General features: G+C 50.4%; 4 protein-coding genes across 4 annotated transcripts; 1 reads left to right on the top strand and 3 right to left on the bottom strand.

Moving 5' to 3' along the window:
* Positions 1-661: 661 nt before the first annotated feature.
* Positions 662-2,047, top strand: BO83DRAFT_305247 (uncharacterized protein; the record flags this gene model as incomplete). The annotated part of the gene is made up of 6 exons (XM_025527258.1): positions 662-799; positions 860-942; positions 1,003-1,147; positions 1,230-1,265; positions 1,332-1,929; positions 2,007-2,047. The coding sequence occupies 6 exons, from the start codon at positions 662-664 to the stop codon at positions 2,045-2,047; spliced, it is 1,041 nt and encodes a 346-aa protein (XP_025391707.1).
* A 150-nt stretch (positions 2,048-2,197) lies between these two features.
* On the bottom strand, positions 2,198-5,162 carry BO83DRAFT_375489 (putative nuclear RNA binding protein). Its single transcript, XM_025530468.1, has 2 exons — positions 4,838-5,162; positions 2,198-4,733 (listed from the first exon to the last, which is right to left on the bottom strand). The coding sequence occupies exons 1-2, from the start codon at positions 4,862-4,864 to the stop codon at positions 2,565-2,567; spliced, it is 2,196 nt and encodes a 731-aa protein (XP_025391706.1). The 5' UTR covers positions 4,865-5,162; the 3' UTR covers positions 2,198-2,564.
* A 719-nt stretch (positions 5,163-5,881) lies between these two features.
* veA (sexual development activator VeA) lies at positions 5,882-7,623 on the bottom strand (the record flags this gene model as incomplete). Its single annotated transcript, XM_025532630.1, has 2 exons — positions 5,882-7,404; positions 7,476-7,623. The coding sequence occupies 2 exons, from the start codon at positions 7,621-7,623 to the stop codon at positions 5,882-5,884; spliced, it is 1,671 nt and encodes a 556-aa protein (XP_025391705.1).
* A 149-nt stretch (positions 7,624-7,772) lies between these two features.
* On the bottom strand, positions 7,773-8,464 carry BO83DRAFT_457683 (uncharacterized protein; the record flags this gene model as incomplete). The annotated part of the gene is made up of 1 exon (XM_025537108.1): positions 7,773-8,464. A coding segment is annotated over one exon (669 nt), but the record flags the coding sequence as incomplete, so codon positions are not given.
* Positions 8,465-18,501: the final 10,037 nt, after the last annotated feature.

Here is an 18,501-nt window from a genome sequence, read left to right as displayed (position 1 = left end):
CAAAAATCAGTCTGATCCTTTGTAAAGGCTTAATCGCCCTCCATCATGCGGGGAGAGCTTGCTTCCCCCCAGTTCCGTGGAACCGCCGGAGCCCATCAACTAGCCAAGGGTTCAACGAAGGCCACCAGGACAATCACTTAGCTTGCTCGCCTCAAGAGTCTCTCCACTCTCAATTACTACATCACCCATCCCTCTCTGATTCGTGCGTCCTGGTTTGACATGCCCATCCTGCCCCATCGTCGGCAAAATCGCCTCCAAAACGTGCTCTTTACCTCGGTCAAACTGCAAATGGGCTTCCCCGACCGATTATGTGACACTTGCGGGGAAAGACAGGCCCAATCTCTGGCTTGCACCAAATGGCACAGGCCAGTGAAATGGCATCAGAGAGTTATGATATGACGCAGATTGGACCGGGGAGAATCAGGATGCTCATCCGGTGTCCCACCTCCCCTCACTGCGACAGACATCGTCCTCTTCCCCGATGGAGGAAAAAGCAGCATATAATCTAGTCAGCGCTGTACTATATAGCCCGTCACAGCTAGTTTCTTCTTGTTCTTTCTTTTCTGGCACTTCAGACGCTGTGAGCGAAGCCATCCCTATCTTATAGATCCGAGTTGTCCCCTCAAATCCTAATTATTGTCCGCCGGTTATACTACCTGCCATGTCCGCAACTAAAACACAGGTCCCCGACCAGCTCCCTTGGGACCCTAACTGCACCCAGTTTCCCTCTCGCAAGGAACTTCCCAAAATTCCAGGTGCTCCGGATGAAGCTGCCTGGGTTTGGGGCAAGGATGATTCGGTGTGTGACTAGTAATCACTGCTCCGCTCCGAACTATATGTTAACGCATTAGCAAACCAGCTAGGACGACTGAACCTGCTTACACCAGCAAGAGTCAAAGCAGCCGCTGCTGAGATCCAAACTGGTGAGATGATCCGTCTCGAGTAAGTGCTTTCACTACTCATATCATGCAAGCATCAGTGATGGCCAACTTCCACCCGCAGTCTTCCGTTGAACGTTCCGAACCCACCGGCATTCCATCGCCAATCCTTCGAGCACAACATCAAAGAGGTGGCCAAAGACGTCGTCTTCGACGACACGTACTCTTTGAACACGCAAAGCGGCACTCAATGGGATGGATTCCGTCACGTATGATACTTCTCACATGAAGTCTTTTCCAACACCTAGCATACCTACCTAGCTATCAATACTAACAATCAAATCGACATAGTTCGCCCACGGCGAATCCAAAACCTTCTACAACAACGTACGCACACCCCAAACCCAACTCAAGCCACCACAACCCCAAACTAACCCAGGTTCAACCCACCAGACCAAATCCACCGACATCATCGGCCCCACCCCCACAGACCGCTGCAGCATCCACCACTGGGCCACCCACGGGATAGCCGGCCGCGCTATCCTCCTCGACTACAAACACTACGCCGACACCCACTCCATCTCCTACGACCCCTACACGACCCACCGCATCACCTACGCCTCTCTACAGGACTGCGCTCAATCCCAAGGCCTCGATATCCGTCCCGCCTCCCAAGGCGGAGACATCCAACCCGGCGACATCCTCCTCATCCGCTCGGGCTTCATCGAGCGCTATAACGCCCTGTCCCCCGAACAACGCGCTCAATATGTCCTCAACCGTGCTCACTCCGATCTCCATTTTGCCGGTGTGAGCCAGGAAGAACCTATTCTTGAGTGGCTACATGATTGTTACTTTGCTGCTGTGGCGGGCGATTCGCCCACGTTTGAGGCGTGGCCGCCGGAGAAGGAATTCGGGTTTATTCATCAGCAGATTCTGGCGCTGTGGGGGATGCCGTTGGGCGAAATGTGGGATTTGGAGAAGCTCGCTAGGAGGTGTAGGGAGATTGGCAGATGGGTGGTCTTTGTGACGAGTGCGCCGGCCAATGTTGTTGGTATGTGACTCTCTCTCTCTCCCTGTCTCGTTTTCTTCTCGTTTGAATGGTGTGGGATGCTGATTTGTGTGCTCTAGGTGGGGTGGGGTCGCATGCGAATGCGATGGCTATTTTGTAGGTGAGGATAGTATTGTATTTGAGGTAAGCTATGTGTCTTTGAGACACCATGCATGTTGATATTAGTGGTGTATTGGTGATAAGTTAGGTATCAAACTACAGCGTACATTACCACTCAGAAAGCAACAGCATTAAGGAATATATCATCAATGTTCAATTCATTATGGGTCATCACGTCGTTACACTCGTCAAGGAATAATAGGAAATAGACATAGGAAATACCCCCTCCTCTCACTCACTACTATCATACCAACTTCTTTCCTCCACTGATGCTATCCAAGCAAACAAATATATGGGTGTAGGATGAAATGCAATACATCTGCATATATCCAATTCAATCCCTGTTTGCGCTCATTCATCATGCATCATTCTTCTTCAAACATCTATTCATGTTTCATCTGTAACCTTCCATAGATACCAATCAAAACCCACTACCCAAAGTGCGAGATACTCATATCAGCACACCACCACACCAACGTAATCTGTCCAACTGCCACGTATTCAGTGAATACCCTTCCTCAGAAGAAATCCTCCGGCCACTGAAAACTCCCCCTATTCTCTCCCTCCTCCGTCATCCCTCCTGCCAACGCCCGAGCCTTATCCCGCGCCTCGCGCTTCTTCCCCATCTCTTTAGCGATGCGTCTATCGACCTTAGCGGCCGTAGCAGAGAGATCTTTCGGAAGGGGCGGCACAGGAGGGATGTATTCATATCGGGCTTGCTTCTTTTTACTCGGGGATGCAGAAGGAGAGGAAGAAGAAGAAGAGTGGGGGCAGCTCTCGACTATCTCGTTCTTCGTTTGTGGGTCGATTACTCCCTGGGAGGTATCGTCCTGAGGGGTAGGAATCGAGTCACCTTGGTGGTGGTCGTAGTCATGGTTCTCTTTGTCGTCTTGGGGTGGTTCGTTGGCACTTGCGGAACGGAGGTCAGAGCGGGCCTTTTTCATACGGAGGCTGGGCTGGACCCGGTTGCGCGAGTTGGAGGCTCGTCGGCGCGCCGAGAGAGAGCGGGTGCTCGCGGATCGGAGGGGTTGGGAACGACGTCGGCCGCGCTCTTCGCCGGAGGAGTAGGCGGTGGTTGATATGTCTTTGGATTGCTTGCGCTCGACGGAGCCGGGGCTGTCGCTGGTGAGCATTTTGGGGAGCTTGGTGCGGCGAGGGGTTGTGGCTTCCTCGGAACCCGAGGGCTTGTCGGTGCCTGGTGTTGTGGAGTGCTTTGGGTCTTTCTGTTGAGATGTCTTTAGAGATTCTGGGTCTGGGGATTTTCGCTTGAGGGATGGGCTGTCTGCGCTTAGGGAGCTTCGTCCTTGACGCTCCTTAGGGGTCCTCGGAGTGAGTTGTGGTGTCCCGGCGAGTTCGTGCGGACCGCTGCTGGGCGGGTTTGTCAAGGATGACACGGGGGCTGACGCATTCCTCGGAGACGTAGGCGAGACTGTTGCTGCGGCTTGATACAGCAGCCGCTCTGAAGGAAGCGAGGGAAGCGCCCCGGGGACAAATTTCCGAGGGTAGGGAATCTCTGGTAAGGGCATTGGTGCCAGCACCTCCTGCTCCTCACCCACCAGCTCGCGCAGTTCTCGTCGGGCCCGTTCCAGCTTGATCTCAAGATCACTGACTCGCTTCATCAACTTGGCTTGCCGTTGAAGCTCCTTGCGTGACTTTTGCCGTCGCACTGCAGATCCCTCCAGCTCTTCCGGGAATTTGTTTGAATCTTGCCGTCTCACCAGGGGTATGCCCAAAGACGACTTTGCTTTTCGCAATTCTTGGATCGACGACCGAAGGGTGTTGCCTGATTCGGTCAGCTCGCCCGAGTTCTGGCGCGAATGAACTCCAACGGGCCTATATTCCAACTGCTCGGGTATTGGGTTCCACGATCGCTGGGGCGTGTTGGACTCTGCATTCAAATTCTGTAAGTAGCTTCCCTTGACGGTTCCCTTGTAGCCGGACTTCTTCAGCTCCGCATATGCCCTCTCCGCCTGACTCAAAGGGTCACCCGGCTGTTTGGCACCTCCGTCTGCCGGTCCGGCCTTTGATCCCCAGGCGCCGAATGGGTTGAACGCTGATGCAATTGCCTTTCCAAAGCGGAAGATTCCCGAGGGCCGCTGGCCATTGCTGTTGTTGCGTACGTCATCGCGCATGAAGATGCTCGGCGGTTTCTCGCTCACGCTGTCGTTCATGCTTCCCTCAACGAACCGTGAACGCCGCCCACGAGCGGACGGACCAGCCTGGCGCATATGCCTCGATGTTCGTGGGGAGCCATTGCTCCTGCTATTCGCAGAGTGAAATGGTCTGCGATATCCCGTAGTGGTGGTAGTCGTAGTAGTCGCAGTCGTAGTGCCGCTGCTTGGATTCTCCTTCGGCGCTGGGGCTTCACTATCAGTGGCCTGAGCATCATCTCGCTGCTGCAGCGGCCAATCGTTTGAGCGCCGTCGTTTGGCCGAGTGAGCGGATGGCGATCTGCTCCGGGCAAGAGGCTGGTCCAGCTCTTCTGCATCATCGAAACGACCCGACTCATCGGTGCTATAGCCGGACTCGAGGCTGGATTCGCTGACATTGCGCGCGTGCTTGCGAGTCCGAGATTCGCGGGCCGCATGGTCAGCGCAAGTGGACTGCAGGGTCTGTTCGAGCTGACGGTCGGTGTCTAGAGGGTCGAGGTCCATGGTTGTGCTGGTGCATCCGGGATCCGAGGCCAACTGTTGTCGGGGAAAATGATGGGTCAGACCTTTTGGTTCACACAGTATCCGCCCGCGCAAGGGAGGAAAGAGTGGATGCTATTTGAAAAGAGGGTCTGACTTACCTCGGTCGCAGCCTCACGATCCGTCATCCCGTCAGTCACAACGTTCCACTTCGACGGGTAAGTATAGAAGGATAGGTCATTGGACACCAGAGAAAGCGCGAGACAATGGATAAATAAAGAGACCGAGCGATGGAGACAGCAACAGGGAAGCGAACAGACGGGGAAGCCGGAGTGGGGACGATGGCAATGATGGGTCGGTCGTTCAGCTGGTAGATGTGGCCCGGGTCACTGGTCGGCAACAAGTCTGGGATAGTCTCGTAAGATCTGTCTAGCGGTGAGAGACAGACAGTGAGAAGAACTGATGGACCCGAGGGATTGGGATGGTGATTTGTTGTTGACTGTTGATTGTTGATTTGTTTACTTTCCCCGCCCGAGTTCCTGGGCCAGCCGCCAAGCCGCACCAGGCCGTTTTGGCGCCAAAAGTCCAGGGCTAATCACATACCAGAGCGACGGGCAAACAATGCTATGGCCTGAAGAAAGGCATGTGCACAATAGCGCTGTTTTATCCAAAAATGATTTAATGACAAATGAATTGGATGGAGGAAGAATGCAATGTGCTGGGAGTACGAAGCACCGCTCTAAATATGGGCTGCAGAATCGCCGAGCTTTGAAAAACGGTCACAACACAAGAAAAATAAAACTCAAATCGGCCCGGGCAGGTTTCAACTTGATGGGACTATTGGCATTTACCGTCTGCGCTTGGTTTCATGTCTCGAATGATCGCAAGTCCCCACCCAGGATGACAAAAGAAGGAACGACAAAACAATGTGGGGAATATGTATGAACATAAAAAGCAGGTATCACAATCATTTACAAAAAAAAAATATCCAAGATGCCAAGGACAATGTGGTATAAACGTCAAGACTGGTGTCATAAAGAAATTGGAACTCCCCTGGGACCGTGTACCCAGACCGAGAGCTCCCCCAAATCCCCTACCAATCCCCCAACCCAAATTACAGATTCAATTGCACGACCAGACGCCGAGACTCCTCCCTTGTATAAACAGTGCTGTATGTATGCATGATTTCCCTTCTGTCGAGTTCATTATATGGCCGGAGAAATTTTGGTGGCCATCCGCCCGTTGGCCCGCTTGTATGCCATTTCGTCCCGGTCGCTGAGTAATGCCGCCCGGTGAACGTCGGATGGCCTGCGGTCCGCGCTGGGGTAGCTGTCGCTGTCGGGCCGCATGCCATTGTAAAGTGGGCGCTCGCTATGACCAAACGCATCCTCATGAGGTCGCTTCGAAGATGCTGCCGTGCGGGTATCCCACAAGAATCCCCTGGGTTCCCGGTTCGGACTAGGCGCCAGATTGCTCGGTGGCTGCGGCAGATTATTCGAGTATTCGGCGGAGATGGATGCGATGGGCGGAAGTGAAGGAGCGGCATTGGAGGGAGTTGGGGCGCGAGGTGGCACAGGATTGGCCATGGCCCGATATGCGGTAGGATCTGAAGGATGCAATACGCGGATAGGCGGCAATGGCTTCGAGTAGGTAGAGCGCTCCGCCGGCAATCGAGATGGGGGATAGCCAGAGGGCATAGGCTCGTATTCGGTGCTTGTTGACGGGTTCCTTGTGTGAGTATAAGTCGGATGAGGAGAATAAACCTGAGTTGGCGTGGTTGCAGACTGAGGAGTTCCAGGTAGTTGTGGGGCAGGATACTGAGTCCGCGTCGCGCCGAAAGAAAGATGAGAAGTGTAAGAGGAACTGCGGGACGAAGGCGCGATGGGAGCAACTGGAGTGGGTGTAGAAGAGGCCGGTGGTGCGGAAGCAGGCGCCGGCGGAATCGCTCGTGGATAAGCTTGAGGATTCGGGAAGCCGTACTCCGTGGCAGATGGCCGACGAGGAGCTTCAGGCCCATAGGAGAAAGCTGGGTCCACGGACCCAATGCTGGTCGATCGCGGACGCTCAACAGGGTTTGCGTAGGCGTCAGGGGTTGAATACCGATCCGGAATACGGCCGCGATGGGATCGTTCCTCGTCGAAGTCGTAGTCGTCAGATCGCTTGTCGCCACGTCGTCTCATACGGACGTCGCGCCTGATACGGACGCGGCAGCCTTGCTCTGCAATGATGCGGCTCAAGGAAGTGCTGGTGGTCAGACCGGGGAACTTCTTGGCACTGAAAACCGTGAAAGGGACCGAGACGACTTCGAGACGGAAGTTCAGGAACGATTTGGGAATTGAGGGCTTCCCTTTCATCATTGGTGACCGAATTGGTGCAGTTTCATCCGCATCCTTGCTGTCCTTGGTCTCCTCGTACAAATGGAAGCTCAACCGATAAACACCCTCATGACGGACGGAAAGGTCGGGAAAGATAAAGTATCCAGCCTGAGACGGGCGATCCAAGTATGCCACTCCCGCCACCGGGACACCTGTGAGAACGGGAAACGTCGGGGTTGGGGCAAGCCGTCCTTGCGCCATGGGGCGAGCAGTTTCTAGCGTAGCGAACAGGAAGAAATTGGCGTTGTAGGCGAAGGTGATATCTGTCTTGTGCACGTCATCGTTCGGATCGGACTCGAATATACGTAGCTCGACAACCGGTGGGGGATCAACAGGGCGACGGTCCGCAGATGCTAGAAACAGTCAAACATGGTCAGCCTGGTCTCCAATAATGTCCGCATTGCGTGCAGGGAGTGATGCGTACATTTGGCGCCGGCACCGCATGCTCTTGCACGCTCAGGCTGTTGCATAACATTGAGCTTGTATGTGATTCTTTTGCCTTCACGAGTAATCCGGCTGACGGAATGCTCCGTCTCGTTCACCGGAGGCGAAAGGGGAGGTCTAGTAGCCATAATGTACAGAATGCTCGAGTAACCTGCTGTGATATTAGCATTCCCATCCCAAGCCCGGTGCGCTTGCCGCGACAGGTAAAAATGATGGCAACCTGCTCCAACCACCCAGTACTTACTTCGGTCTAAATGGAACAGTAACTATATCGAAGCAGGCATTGAAAAGTTGTGCTGATTAATTTGACGGTGATTGTCGTCGTCGTCCTCCTTTGTCAGACTCTAGGCGCGACCGAGTGTAAAATCTATGGAACCGATCCGGCGGTTGGAAGACACGGACAAGACTTGGCGAGTGGTGAGGTTGGAATTGATATCGGTCGCTCCAAATTATAGCGGATCGGATCACAGCATGAAAGTGTTCGACTATAATTTTAGAAAGAAAAGCAAGTGGATGAGAGAGAAGTTGGGTCTGTCGTGGGTGGATAAGCGACAGAATGGCCGATAGCCTAGCAATTGACCCCAGCGGGCTATGGAGAGGGAAAGGCAAGAGAGAGAGAGAGAGGAGAGGACGGACGGGAAGGATTGGAGATGGATGGGGTCGATGGAGGGATGGATGCCACCAAGAAGAAGAAGCAGTGTGACCGACAAGAAGAGGGTGAAGAGGGTGAAGAGGGTGAAGAGGGTGAAGAGGGTGAAGAGGGAGGGGGAGGAAAGAAGAGATACAGACAGAGAGAGAGGAAGAGTAGGAAGGTGGCAGAGTCAGCCGTAACGAGATCGTTCGAAAAGGCAGATGAGGTGCGCTATAGCGACTATACCTACCATGGACCACACCCACTTTGGCGGGTGGAACTGGGACTGAGAGACTTGACCTTCTGGCTGGGTAAGCCGGCTCCGAGGGTGTGGGTGTAATTGGGTAGAATTACCCTGCTCGGCGGACGGCCCACTTTCGGGTCTGGCTCTTACAGTCTTTTTTGAAGGTACGACTTTCCCACTTTAAAAACCCCAAGTCTATTTATCGACGGCAATAGCTTCTCTACTACTCACTTACGGAGCATCCACTCACCTTACTTATAAAATAGTCCGGCTTCAAGGTATGAAATTCTCCCGGAGAAGGGGGGATTTTTAAAATGATCTCACAGACTACTTACTTGCTTTGTAATTCCCCACGCCACCATCGTGACTCCTAACTACAAATTAAAGTGGTCATTCGTCATACCATAAGTAGTACTTAGTGTTCGGTTTTAATACATCTCTGGCACATTATTTTCACGTACTTAACTTCCCATAGATTACCCGGTCACCCCCCAAGGATGAAGGAGACTAAATCTGCGCTACTGAGCCGGAGGGGTGGGTACTGGGTCGGACTGAAAAGGAGATGGAGCCAGAAGAGGGGAAACGCAGCCCGGCCGATCCACTGGGAGGCCACGCTCCTGCTTTAGCCCAAGTGCTAAGGCAGCGGTTAGGTTCAATGGGACATTGCAATCGCGACTGCGACCCTCTTGGCTTGCCTTTTTCCTTTTTGTATAGGAGGAAAAAAGAAATAAAGGGATGGAAAAAAAACTTGTGAGAAGAAAAAATGCAAATTTAACCCAAGAAAGGCAAAATGAAATAATCAGGGATTAATTCCCCAAAAGAGCAAACAAAAAATACTTTACAAATCTTATCGGTAGTCACTGAGGGCAGTGGGTCTGACTCTGGGGGCTTTTCCGGCCGGGCGGGAAGGGCAAAGGTCCGTGAAGTTCAAGAAAAAAATAAAGAGGGGGGAACGACGTCTGTTTCGTATTTGGGAGCAAGAAGAGAAGGAGGCTTAGTTCGGATTTCTGATACTAGGAAGGTGACCTTTTTGGCACCGGCAAAATATTTACAGGCCTTGCAATTTACGTGGTCTGAACTCCCTGGTCGGATCTTCTTCATGAAATAATTAACAACGACTACTAGTAAGTAAGCAAGCCTCTTGGAATACCCAGGTGGTAACTAGCGACATAAACAGCTTAGTGAGCTGCCATCCTTGATAAGCGACGCAATTTGAATGGATGAAACTTAATCGAGGCAAACCTTCTCAAATTGCAGCTGGGCAAAGGGGATCCTGTCGGCATCCTAGTACTTGGTAGATGCTCGTAACTGCCAGTTGCAAGCGCTCAGCTTAGGCCGGCAGGCTAAACTAGACTCTAGGAGGTTGTCCGGGCGGGCGATCTCTCGCGTCAAACTGGAAGGTGATTTTCTGGCGGTCGCGTCGCTTCCAAATCGATGGACATTATGGGGCACCCAGTCGGCATTAATGCTATTGGGGTTTCTTTCCTGAGATCTGTAGCTTAGGAAAGTCCCGGCACGGAGAGAGACCGAGAGGCACGTCTGAAAAAACTGGAGAAGAAGCCCGCTTTTCCCCCTTCCTCCCTAACTTGACAAAGCTCTTACTTTATCCGGGTGCTCTCTATAATTGGGAATGTTCTGCAGCACGGACTTTACTCCCTCGAGATGGATCAATAATCATACGAATTATCATCAGACTGGGGTCAATAATGGGTGGATGACTATTCAGAAGAAGACTTGACCTTAATCGTATGGTCAAGCTGACTTTTGTCTTTTTACTTTTCAGCTGGGAGTAGGAGTGAGGTTACGGCACGGCGTAATCAACCAGAGTATTGGTAACCCACCGGACTTCGATCCAGGATGGGCTCATGACTGATCATTGGATTCCGACAACGCTTCACATGAGACAAGTGCTTACCCGACTCGACCCCCTGTCAGTCACATATAACACGCTGTATTATTGGGCTCGCAATTACCCAGTCCAGCGGGCCGGTTGCTTATCCCAAATGCCTGGGAGCTGGGAAAGAAAGAGGAGTTTTGAAGGATAGCGGGGTTGGTCAATGCGCTCTTTGTCTTCTTTTCATCATCGCTAGCCTTTTTGCCAATCCTGCAGGTTTGCGTGCTATCTATCTGCTGCGCTGCGGATGGGCCGGCAATCCTGGGGAGGGTTTGCCCCATTTGTCAGTCGGAATCGAACGTTCTGAAATTATGCTACTCCGTCCTCTTGTGCGATCTCAGGAATCATTAATTACTAGTAGGCATAGTTGCTTACTTTGGCACTTTGCCCAAAGCGGCCTGTCACTGGACCGCTGGTTGGTGAGTATCCCTGGGATAATTATGGCACGCTTTTTGAGTTTGGCTAGGTCCTTCACTACGCTGTGTGCTCCGAGCCTGGAGCCAATAATCTCGACATAGGAGATATTCGAATCTTCCCCTGCTATTCAAGGCGTAAGACGGTCGCTAAAGATGACTACTCGTTATCGTATCAATACGGCACCCTACTCATTGGTACATACCTAATTAGGGCTGGCCACATGCGAACTACTACGATGCAGCAATGCAGGTTCCATACCGAGGTCTCTTTTTCCTTTTTCTCTTTTCTCTCATCTAGGTAAGCAGGCAGTCATTCGTGAGGAGCAGCTGGGTGGCAGATGAGCGAATCACAATCGTCCGTCCGTAAATGGTGATTTCCGGTACCGGCCGATGGCGAACCAAACAACAATCCGAGAAAAGCAAATCTGGCACCGATCGAAGCACTGACGATCTTAACTGAAAACTACAGGAGCCTGGGATGTGAAATCCTGTCGCAGCCCCCTCCGAATAAAATTGGATCTGCACGAGATGGCCTCTAGTAGGGAAGCCCGGACTGTTCACGGTTTTCAGGGATTCTTCCCTACTTAGTGACCAACTAAGCAGGTCATCAGCTCGACAATGGGGGGGATTGCCCCAGCCCCGATCGCAGAACGCCCGACCCCAAATCGTTGGAGGATTTCTTTGGTCCTTCAGGTAATTTAGCCTTATGAGCCTGGCGCCTGCAGGCCCGTCTAGGCCGTGGTCTTGCCTGCTTGGGATTAGCATCGGATCGCAACCTGCGAATGACGATGGCTGCTCAGCAAATCGGAAGCTGAGACTCCACACCCTCCTCCTGTGCCCACCTGCGACATGATTCGACCACTGCCAGCGACTCCACTGAAACCGCCCTGAATGGGAAAGAATCAAGCGTCAGGCGCCGGCTTTGCCTGGTCCGTCCACCCGTTTGGCCCTTGACTCATGAATACCAGCCCCGATCATCGTGTGCCGTACTGTGGTAAGTAAGTCGGATGGAGGATGGATGGAATGGATGGATTGTGGAAGGTTTCATTCTGCCCCACCCAGACGGTCCGCACCGAATACAGCGGCCCCATTCCAGCCAATTTGACAGTTTGGTTCAGCACCTCGGCTTTAGGCAGGCATTGTCCTACAGTCCACCAGACAAGAAAGTAGTTGAAGACCTACAGCATCCTCAGTCCGCTGAGTATGTATTATATACTATCCGGATCTAATTAGACTGCGACAAGATGTGTGATCACACTTTTTTGGAGCTCTTGGCGGTAGGTCGAAACGTGAATATTCGTTCTGTAACATACTACTATGACTCCATACTCAGGTGGATTAGTATGCACATAGTCAGGTTGGAGCTAGCTAGTTAAGTATGACATGGTCAAACCGACGTTCACCCTAACCATTATGAATAGACTTGGTTCCTCAGGGGTAGCTGTGACTAGTTGCGGGATAACGGTGTGATGGACACCTCGTGTACCTGCTATGGTGCAACCACCAACCACTGCTCCTACTACTACTGCTACTTACTACTCCCGTACTACTCAAGTGCTACTATTTTAGTGGCAGGCGGACCGACTGACTGACTGACTGACTGATCAACAGACTGACTGCGTGACTGTACCCTCCTACCGGAAAAGAGAAAAGAAGAGAGGGCAAGAGAGAGTCCCGGGCCCACACCGCACCTTCCCCGGCAGAATCTAGTCGATTTACGGGCGCCTATTTACCCCTGCGTTTCGGACTGGAGTCTCAATGGGGACTTTCCTTCGGGAAGATCTCCATGTCAATCACTCTAATCTCCTCCGTCTCCTGCTCTACCTGGGGATCATAATGAGGATCAATTTATGGTTAGCAGGTATAGTCTCGGCTGTTTATAGGGAGAGTCAGTCTGGGATCATGTCATGCTCTCCCACAAGGGGGAAGAAAAAGGAAGAAGATAGAGTGGGGAAACCCCAAGAAGCCACCGAAAAGCGATGATGACAGCGTGCATCGACCACCACCCACTTGCATCGACAGCCTGCTTCTTCTGTCATTAATCCTTCATTCATTCGGCAGCAACTAGCTGCGACGACTAGTACATGGTAGGTAAGTAGGTGCCTTGTGCTCCCATAAACCACCACCACCACCGTTGTCATACCTAATTGATACCGTTGCTTACATGCGTGCCGCCGAGACATGGCACCACCGTCCGAGCGACCCATTCTTTCTGCATGAGTTCCAGAAAGCTGCCGGATCCGTGCCGGTGCATAGTAGCAATACTAGACCGTTGCGTTTCTCTCTGGTCATTGACGTGTACTTTCACCTAAAGTATGTGCATCCAGGCCGATTAACGTTTCCAGTCGAGGCATCCAGGCAAGCATGTTGGACGCATTCCGTGCTGTGAAATTCGCCAGCACTCTGTCTTCTCTGGGTCCGGATGTCTCTGCTGCATAAGCCGAGTGTGCGCTATCGAGAGAAATTGGCCAGTAACCACCCTGTCGGGTCTACCCGCATGGATCTTCCTGGTTGGGCTGCATGGGTCATGTGTAGTGCTGGGTGTCTGGTATTTGGGGAGGCGTAACAGGTAGCGTGAGAGAGAGCAAGCGAAAGACAAGTTACCGGCAAATCGGGCACATACTTGAGCAGGTCCTTCCTGAGATTATCACATTGATACGGTTATTTTGATCTCTGGAAACATCAACACCAGATGGATGTTTACACACACAGGTACTTTGCGAGCCACGACGCTAAGCCTAGCTAGCCTGCCTAGGGGGGGAAACGAGGCGGCGATGTGGCAATGCCACCTCACCACACCATCGCAATTATTGCATTCAAACCCTCAAAAACTCTCCTATCGACACTCTTCTGTCGCATTATCTTTTCCATCCCCGAGTATCTCGGACGGCGACATTCGGTCCTAAGCAAGAGCGTCTGTTGTACAACCTTCATTTTGAGGCGCTCTCGGGGATTAAAAAGCCACCCACCGAGCTCCAAACTGAGTGGTGGTCGGCAAGACGTGTGTGCATTCCTCGCATCTGCAGGAGACTCATCCCTGCCCTCTTACCACATCGATCGTGACAGACTACCGATTACTTTACGAATGGTCCCCGACAGCCTCCTCCTCTTTCACCCCTTCCCAGTTTGGATTTTCTCCGCCAAATTACATACCGAGGCTCGAGTCCAAGAGCTTCTTCCCCCCCATAATTAGTGACGGGGATGGATCCGGTAAGTGCAAGGTATTTCATTCACAACTTACAAATTTGGCAGGTCTCATGGTCTTCCACTGATGGGTAGATTTGAAGGTCATTGGAGTAGTTAGTACACTATGGAGCAGTAGTAGCCATCCAATTACCAGTGACATGACAACGCTAAAAGCAAAATAAAAAAAAAAGAAAGAAAGAGTAAAATAAGATTAAGAGAAAAATAAAAAGAAAAGAAAAAAAAAAAAAAAAAAAAAAAAAAAAAAAAAAAAAAAAAAAAAAAAAAAAAAAGAAACGCACCAACTGAAACCCTCTCGTGGACCATACTTGAGGTATGAAAAGTAGTAAATTACTCCATACCATCCATCCATCCATCCATCCATCCATCCATTCAAATCCCGTTAGCAAATCCCGCGATCCACGAGGCTTAGTATGCAAACAAAAGTACCAGTCCCTCCCAATGCACCTATCTATCTATCTATCTATCTATCCATCTATGTAGTATGCAACTAACTAGTTACTATTTCCGTAAGTAGGATACTTACCATCATATGCATGATTATGATTCTGCATCTGGCACCACCACCATACTGTATAGTTAACACTAGCCCTTAAGCAAGCGATCGATGCACAACACATACTACTGCGACAGCTTCTTTATTCTCATCCTGGTATCCATATATCTATATATCTATCTACTAACTTGTACATTTCATTATTCCTTGCGTAGATCTTCATTTAACAGCCAACAACACCCCCTCCTCCTTTTGTGGCTGGGCGATCGGCTTATATTCTGTTTTGGTAACAACATAACTAGTAATAAAAGATTGATTTTAAGATAATGAATGTAAGTTACTTCAAGGATCGAAGCTGATCGTAATGTCTGTTTCTCATGGGAGTTATCCTGAGATAATGTTCATACTGAACTATGGATAACTCTCCTCATCATGATATAGATACAGAGCTGCCATGTACTACTAGTGCGTCGTATAGTAGGTGAAAAGCTACAGAGGAGTGCATCTTAGCTTCATCATCATCATCATCATCATCATTATCATCATCATCATCCTCCTCCCCATTGTTGCTCCACTCCGGAGGAAATAGTTTATCTATCTATCTCCTTCATGGCTGTCAAAATATTAAGCACTGCACGGAGCTGGATGTCCCCACCTCCCCATCCGTCCTAACATGAGTTAGTTAGCTATGACTATTAGCTGTAGCTTATCTATCAACTAACTAACTATCGTACTTACTTAGTACCCTCCCCCTCCAGAGCCACTTAAGCATGTACATAGTCTACTCGCTAGGGAGTCTGACTAGTCTAACTATGTTCTAGCTGACCGTTATTTTTCTTATTTGCCCTGAGCTAGACTACTATGCGCGACGTCGTGGTATCCGCGTCGTCCCCACCCAATGTGATGCATCGAGTCCCCTCTTTCTCCTTTCCCTCCCTCGTATCTCTCGGGATAAACGGGAACCGGATGTTCCAGATTCTGTCCAATCAGCGTGAGTGGAGAAAAGGATTTGCTTGGTTTTTATTCGTATTTTGGAAAGGTACAGGACGGGCACGGTGTCGGGATTTGACTGTTGCCTCTGGTGATTAGGTTAGAGGCCTTTGCCCTTTTCTCTCTCTCTGGGTCGCCGTTTGAGCTTGGACGCGGGCGCGGGTGCGCTGTTGTCTGTGCGTGCCTGGGCGGCCGGTGTCAAATTCTGGGGTGGGTTTGGTTTGACTGATTCTCTGGTGCTGTGTGGTGTGCAGAGTGGATGCTGACTCCTTTGCACTGGCAGTGTGTCTGTACCATGCAGATGGGTTAGGGGATCAACCGACTTCGCTCTCAAAATCGAGGAGATACCGCCAGTAACGCATCTCACTACACAGTAGTCCAGACCCTCTCAGACTCTTTTGGGCCCTCTCAATTGGGTTAGACATCGCTAGATCGAGAATGTGACTATAGGGTTCGATGTCGAGGAATTGGACGCCATTGTGCTCAGCCGTGCTGGAAATCTCTCCCACCAATGAGATGACCTTTCTGGCCCAATATAAAAGGTACGGAATTTGGACCTCTTTAGGGTCTCTTCTGCCAAGGCATTTATGATCTGCTTGGGAATATGATGTCTCTTCTCTTCATCCGCAGTACAGGTGAACGAAAAGCTCAGCTACCTAACTAGTTGGAAGAGTGTCATGCCGTAGACTTAGTTGCCTTGTTCTCGACAGGATGCTCTGATAGTCCGGTAAGCAAGGTACCCACCTCTGCAAAATTCCAGTCTATCTACTGGGCTTCAAGGATACGGAAGACGACGCATTCCATGCGACGTCTGACAGCCAGTTTCTTTACCAAGCTTGGTGAAGTTAGCTGTTGAATTCTAGTGCATGTATAAGACCCATTCAGCTTTTTGTGCTTGTGCTTATCCTCGATAGTCCCCTTTGAAGCACCCTGTAGATGTGAGAGCATCTTTTCGGGAACTCTACACGTATGTGAAGCAATTTCTCAAGAGGATAACGTCATGATCTTCCATTAAGAACTCAGGTCAGCAGGCAGAGACATCCCCATGATCAGGTCATCAGCGCAGTGGCCATGCTCCCAGGTTCAAGACAGCTCCTGGTCAATGCAGATCGGTGTTAGAACGGAGTAGATCGATTGCCCTTCGAACCTTCCTCGTTGCTAAGATCAATGCATACTAACCTGAGGAGTAAAGGATCACCTTGGATATTATCAGCAACATCTATGTGATAGGCGAAAATGACGAGGCTGTATGAGGCGTGGCATGTTTCATGCTATAGTATCTCACTAGCCATAGCTCAGTATCCCTAGTCCAATATCCGAGCAGGGCCTTCATTGCCATATGCCATCCTTACCTACCCCAGAATCATGCTAGAGGATGTTTTAGGTTCCTGACGCAAGGAGCGATGGCCACATACCCATCCGTGTCTCGGCTATGTCCGTCACTGTCAATCTGCTTCAACCCCTATGGGTGATTGCGTTTCCATGCTTGCCTGATACGCCCATCCGAGATGCACCATGTGGCTGTACACAAATTCCGTCCCCTTACTTCTTTCATAGTGCGAGACATATCATGGATTCCGGCATAACTCGGTATTTCTATGTCCGGATAACAATATAATGATTACTGTACGTTAAGATGGGCAATCTACGTACTATTAGGATATGTGGGTTCGGAGTGTGTATGTTAGTGTCCAATGTGGGATAGACATCGTGGTTCCCATAGAAGGAAGGGAAAAACACTTACTTTGCCAGCGCATTAACTGATACGGGTGTGCTTCGCGTCATCATTGGACTTTCATCTAGGGCTTGGTACAGGTGTGCAGCTGATGTGTCGCAAGGGTCTGGGAAGGGAGGCACTGTTGACAGTTTGAGTGAATATTTGGGCACAGATGCACCCTATATCCACCATTCTTAGTCGGTTACCAGAGGAGAAGATGCATAGTGGCGTAATTGCGGTTTTTGAGTGTTGTCGATGTCGATCCAAGGCCTCTGACCGAAACTTCGAACACTATGATGTTATTCCTACTTCTAGTCATGGCAACATGTCGTTGTCATGCAAACAGACTGGGCGGATGCGTTCACTTCCTTACATCCAGCTTATCATATCTTGTCTCGCGCGTTGTTTTCCAGTCCCAGTGCACATGTTTGGGTTAAGTTGCCTTGCAAGTTCGCTGGTGAATCCCGTAGTTTAATCGACTGCAAGTCAATTTCAGAGGACCTAAAACAAACCCCCTACTTGAGCGCTGCTGAAGAAGAGCATAACAATCAGTCGAGCATACTGAAATAAATGCATATATGTGAAGACCAAGGGATGAGTACTGTTGTGCTAGTCCTCAGACAAGTTATTGGCGCAGCAGTTTCAGCTCTGCTTCTAGTACCGGTGTGCAGACTAGGATGTTGATTTGACAAATGACGAGCACTGTTCAGAAACAGGAAGCGAATGTCTTGATAAGAGAATACCCATCTGAGTTGCTATAAGCCAGTGTTCGACACTGGCACAGCCTTCTATTCTCAGATAGTCCTGCTGCAGCACCGTTCATCACGGATGGATTGTCGACTCAGTTGATGAAGTCAGTCATGACAGCCAAGTTGGGAGAATGCTCCACATGCTTCTGGTAACTTGACAAAGTTATTCGAATTTCCGAAGCCGTGATGCAGATAAGAAAGTGTAGACACACTGGCCTTCGAGAACAGTGTTTGGCAGGAGATAGTCTTGTGGCGGCGAAGAGGCAATGATGGAGAGGATCAGGGCTTTCGTTGAGAACCTGTACTGCAGTGACAAAATACTAATCTTTAAGTTAGCTCTCGTACTATTAGATTAACCATCGACGTGACGATGGTGCTCTACATCAATTATGGAGTTAAATGATGGTGCTGATCATCATGCCAAAGGACGGTGTGGTGGGATAGATATATAATCGAGTGCTCGGGTAAGTATGTTTTCAACATCATGCTTATAGTATGAGGAGTTAGAGTCCATTATATATTTAGATAAGTAGGAGTAGCCTAGATAATACATGACTTTGATAGTAAATAAACTTCAGGACAACTTCATAGAAAGTGAGTCGGACCAAAAGAGTTCCAAAAAGGGAAGCCGCTGGGCGGCAGCACGTGGACCCGCGTTTTCTCCG

The sequence above is a fragment of the Aspergillus eucalypticola genome (genome assembly GCF_003184535.1).
Source record: "Aspergillus eucalypticola CBS 122712 chromosome Unknown BO83scaffold_4, whole genome shotgun sequence".
NCBI lineage: Eukaryota > Fungi > Ascomycota > Eurotiomycetes > Eurotiales > Aspergillaceae > Aspergillus > Aspergillus eucalypticola.
Note: the sequence above shows the minus strand (reverse complement) of the source record. Positions and strands in the feature narration are given on the sequence as shown.

Excerpts from the sequence above, each read along its gene's own strand:
- BO83DRAFT_375489 (XM_025530468.1), bottom strand. The coding sequence starts at position 4,864 with ATGACGGATCGTGAGGCTGCGACCGAG. Across the intron at positions 4,734-4,837 it reads ATCGTGAGGCTGCGACCGAG|TTGGCCTCGGATCCCGGATG; the intron begins GTAAGTCAGACC and ends CCCCGACAACAG.